This window comes from Hibiscus syriacus, unplaced genomic scaffold (genome assembly GCF_006381635.1).
Source record: "Hibiscus syriacus cultivar Baekdansim isolate YM2019G1 unplaced genomic scaffold, ASM638163v2 tig00110429_pilon, whole genome shotgun sequence".
In the NCBI taxonomy this organism is placed as follows: Eukaryota; Viridiplantae; Streptophyta; class Magnoliopsida; order Malvales; family Malvaceae; genus Hibiscus; species Hibiscus syriacus.
The window spans coordinates 11,548,400-11,552,939 of NW_024062733.1; the positions used below are offsets into that span (position 1 = coordinate 11,548,400).

The 4,540-nt window shown below is 35.7% G+C and overlaps 1 protein-coding gene across 1 annotated transcript; it reads right to left on the minus strand.

Moving 5' to 3' along the window:
- Window positions 1–841: 841 nt before the first annotated feature.
- LOC120124842 lies at window positions 842–2,765 on the minus strand. Its single transcript, XM_039143416.1, has 4 exons — window positions 2,582–2,765; window positions 2,417–2,498; window positions 2,218–2,334; window positions 842–946 (listed from the first exon to the last, which is right to left on the minus strand). The coding sequence occupies exons 1-4, from the start codon at window positions 2,707–2,709 to the stop codon at window positions 896–898; spliced, it is 378 nt and encodes a 125-aa protein (XP_038999347.1). The 5' UTR covers window positions 2,710–2,765; the 3' UTR covers window positions 842–895.
- Between the last annotated feature and the right edge of the window lie 1,775 nt (window positions 2,766–4,540).

The window sequence follows — 4,540 nt, forward strand, 5'->3', positions numbered from 1 at the left end:
CATTGGTAATAAGTTATTCCCTGATAATGATCTTTTCCTCGAATCAAACATGAGAATACAATTCCGGAAGAGATCATTTTCCTTGGTAATAATATTTTCCGCGAACCAAACGCCCCCTAATAGTTAGTTGAAGTTTCTTTGGAGGAATGAACTATTGAAGAAGAAAATGCAGCAACTCACAATTCAAAGGCCGCCAATGTAATCTTTTATGGCGTAGATCTATAAGAATTTCGACATATTTCAAAATAAACTACTACTTATAAAACATGAAAGATTTTTGAAACCACATAAAGAGGATCAATATTGTTAAATAATATAAACTTCACATGTTAACCATCAGGTTGAAAACTTTACGAAATTACAATGTATTTTTAACCAATCTTTTATAACCATCTTGATTATTCATAATATATGCAGATTCAGAATGAAAAGCCAGCAAGTATTTCAATAGCTTGAGGAAAAAGAAACCAATTCCTTTCTCAGAAAAAATTCCCAAATGAAGATCCATTGGATCTCAAATTACTTGAGCATCTATTCGTATTCGATCGATTGTCCAACCGCTGAAGAGGTAAACCTGAAGATATATTTTGTAACTTCTATGATTTGTACGCATTGATCTGATGCCTGTCAGTAAAGTCTAACAAAATCAACAGAGAGTAAAGTGACATCCATATATCAGTGAACTTCAAAATCAATGCCAAATACTGAAAACTATGGTCTCTAAAGTTTAAACGAAGTCTGGAGCATTAGACTGCAATGGCAATCAAAGATGCAAGCACAATTTCTTATGTTAAACAGAATAAGTCAGTGTCTACAAATCTATAAGCATCACTGCATGTCCGTATCTCGCATGTATGGTACTAATGTGTTTCTACTCATGTTCTTGGCTTACCACCTAGCCACTTCCATCTAGTTGACCGTGAGAAAGGAGGTGCGCCATGTATTGCTGCAACCAGATAATATCAACTGAATTAGAGAGCATTGAGCTTTGAAAATTTAGCACACAAAACCATCCAATTCGTATCAAGTCAAAAGGATTCCTAGTTTTCTTCACACATTGCATAAGTTATGTCTCAGCAACTAATTGGTCAAAGGATGATGCATGAGTGGATTATCATATAAATGCTTTTCTCTTCTTTTTATTCCTTTTCCCTGCACTCTCTCTCTGTTAGCATGCCTAATGTTGTTTTTCACTACAATAATTCCTCTCTTTTTGCCCCCGTCCCACAAAGAAAAAGAGAGAAGAAAAAAGTGCAAAAGCATCAACCACCCAGTCATAGCAGAGAACTTGTCTTTGGTTTATAAACAAAATACAACAATTGTGTGTTGGGGGGGGACTAAAAAGGAAATTTAATTAGTGTACATCCTTTTTCAGTGTATGTCAAGGCTATTTGAAAGAAAGGGCTTCAGAAGAGAAACCATTGTGTGCCAACAATGACAAAGAGAGTTTTGAGTGAACAAAAATAAGGCCATCTGAAAGGAAAAAACTAGGCTGAAACCACTTGGTTACATTAATGTGATGTTTTATTCCATTCAATCAGGCAGTACCTGGATGAGTTTAAAATCAATATGATCTTTCCTTTCAAGACAACCCAGTCCCTTCATTCACAGAGAGTGAAAACTGACCAAATAATTACTATCCTAAGAAAAAGTGCCTAGGTGCCCTGCAGTTGAGCAACTCATCTCATGGATAAGGCAAGCTGGATTTGGAGAAATTTAAAAGGCGGGGAAGAGTGGGGTGATCAGTATCACTGGATTGCAAAATAGAAGTCACTCCATTCAACACAACTCAAACTGCTGACTGGAACTACCAACATATGAATAGAATAGAAATCTGAGCAAGCAAACTTTATAGAGCTCATCTTTTGACCTTTTTAGCACCATTTGAAACTCCATATGATAGAGAAGTAATGGTAGACTGCAAATGACATTTTGGGCAACAAACTATTTTCTTAAGTAGGATTGGCAGAAACCATGAAATATTACAAACATCACACTAAACGATGCTCAAGCCGATTTGAAGCAATTGCTTTAAACTTCCATAAAATCAACAAAAAATGAAATTCTTGAAGAAACAACTGAACCATGCTTGAATAACGCACAAACAGAGAGCCAATTCTATTTAAGGTTTCAACTATCAAGTAAAAGCTAAAACGACAAAAGAAATCGTAAGTAGATTATAAAAACAGACATGCGCAATTGCAATGTGTAATTTACCGCATGATAGGCATATGGGGATTTCCCTTGACGCTCGAAGTGTTTAGCCATGATACAGAACTCAATCGGACCCCATTCTTCCGACTCGAAGCAATTGCCTAATGCTGCTTTGTATAACTATCCAAACCAAGCAAATATCAACCAAACATGATAATAAAATACAAAAGCAACAAAATGAACAGAATGTAAAGAAGGATACCTTAGCAGTGTCAGTTAAAAGCTCCGTTCCAGCAGGATAAGCAGCATAGAATTGATCAGCCCTTGAATACCCAGCTCTAGTTCTGCAAAATAAGCAGCAAATCAAGGCAAACCCATCAAAAGAAAACGCTAAGAAAGGATTAAAAAAACTAAAAATTGAACGTGCGTATTGTTTGTATAGGCGTAGCTCAAAACAGCTACAAAGCAATAGAATCCAGTGTATGAGACAATTCGTCGAAACTTTTGAATCTTCAGAATTTCATTGAAGCCGTCAACAAGGTTAGAGAGCATCATGATTGCTTCTGAAAATTTCAAGTATTTCTAAGATGAAGTGTCTCATTACCGAGACATTTTATCGAATATGTGACGTTCCTGAAACAAATTGTAATAGCAACAGTTAACGGATCCGTGCCTGTTGCGTTTTCTCGCTCTCCGTCCTACTGTTTTTATGGCCTAACCTATTAAATATAGGGTAAACTATGTCATTGACCATTCAACTATTTAGCATTTTTACTTCTACTATCAATATTTCAATTTTATCAATTAGACCATTTAACTATTTAAATGATGTCAATCAGACCAATTATATCATTGACCGTGCTACTATTTAGCCATTTACTTTGTAACTCCCCAAATCTCGGGTCAGTAGTTTGGGTCAACCTGAAACCCATAAATTGAGCCCAATAGACCTCCTAAATTTGTTTGGACCAATTTGAGTGTAAATTGGGCTTAAGTTGAGCCCAAGAGTTTAAGGCTTAGTGATGTTTTTAATAGAATTTAAAGGAAGAGAGACCAAAAGTGTAGTTTACCCGTTGCTTGAATTAAAGGATGAAAACACCTATTTTAAGTTGATTTTCACGTGTGCAACTTTCCTAATATTCTTCCTTTCGCTTCATCTTTTCTCTTTTCTTCTTCCCTCAAGTTAAGACAAAAGGTGAAAGCTTTAGGAATTTCAAGTTTAGTTTGGTTAAACCAAGGTAAGATTGTTAATCCTCATCCTTCAAGCTTCTATTTAAGGCCCTAATCTCAAGTTTTGGTCATAGTTTCCAAAAATGGGTTTTAGGGAGTTTTAAGGAAATAAAGTCATTCAAGCCATTTTTGGGTGGATTTAAGTTATAGGGAGTGTGTTTATTTTATATACAACACCTAGTTAAGTTAGTAATTCATTTTCTTGACTTTGATTAGTGAATGAGGCAGGGGAGAGTTCTAAAGCAAGGGGAAACATGTGACTCCTAGTTGATTTGGGAGAGGCTTTAGAAGCAAAGGAATCAAGGTAACACATTCACAACTCCTTCATACCATTTGTGTCTCATTAGAAATGCATTCTAGCTTAAGAGTTGAGTTTGAAGCATGTTGAGCATTTTTATGGTAGATTTCATGTTTTAGAGTTTTAACATGATTCTAAGCCTTATTTATGACCCCTTTTTATCACATAAAACATTAATAATGATTGGGAACTTCAAGATGACATTTTGGGTGAGTTTCAGTGTCAAATTCGAGCCCAAATAGAGTACTTTTGAGCTTGAATATTGGTACTGGAATAACAATACCGATATTGTTCTTACGAGAGGCATAAAAATTGAGTGATTTTTTAGGCTCAGGGTTCGGTTTCAAAACCAGCGGATGGTATCGAGATCGATTTAACAGAGGAAAATTTTGGTATTGGTACTCAAGGGAGTGTCGATACCCAGGGGTTGAGTAGGTGTATCGATACCTGAGCTATTTTTTACAAAAATCAAATCCAAATTTGGTACCAATACCTTGGCAAGATTGATACCTTAGCTTAGGAGTATCAATACTAGTCTGAGAGTATTGATACTATCCCTTTTCCCTTAGTAAATTTTGGAAGAAGAGTATGGATACCCTAAGTGGAGTATCGATACTCAAGGGCCAGTACCGATATCGAGGGGCCAGTACCGATACCAATGTACAAGTTTAGGGCTTAATTTCTAAGGGTTTTTAAAAAGGTTTGAGGTTCCCAAAAACTCTATAATTCTTCTAAAATAAAACTACAAGTGAGAACAATTATAATATTCAAGTACACTTAGAAACGAGATCAAATAGGGTGATATAAAACTAGCCTTGATTGACTACTCAAGAAACGATTAGGAAACCCATGTTACTT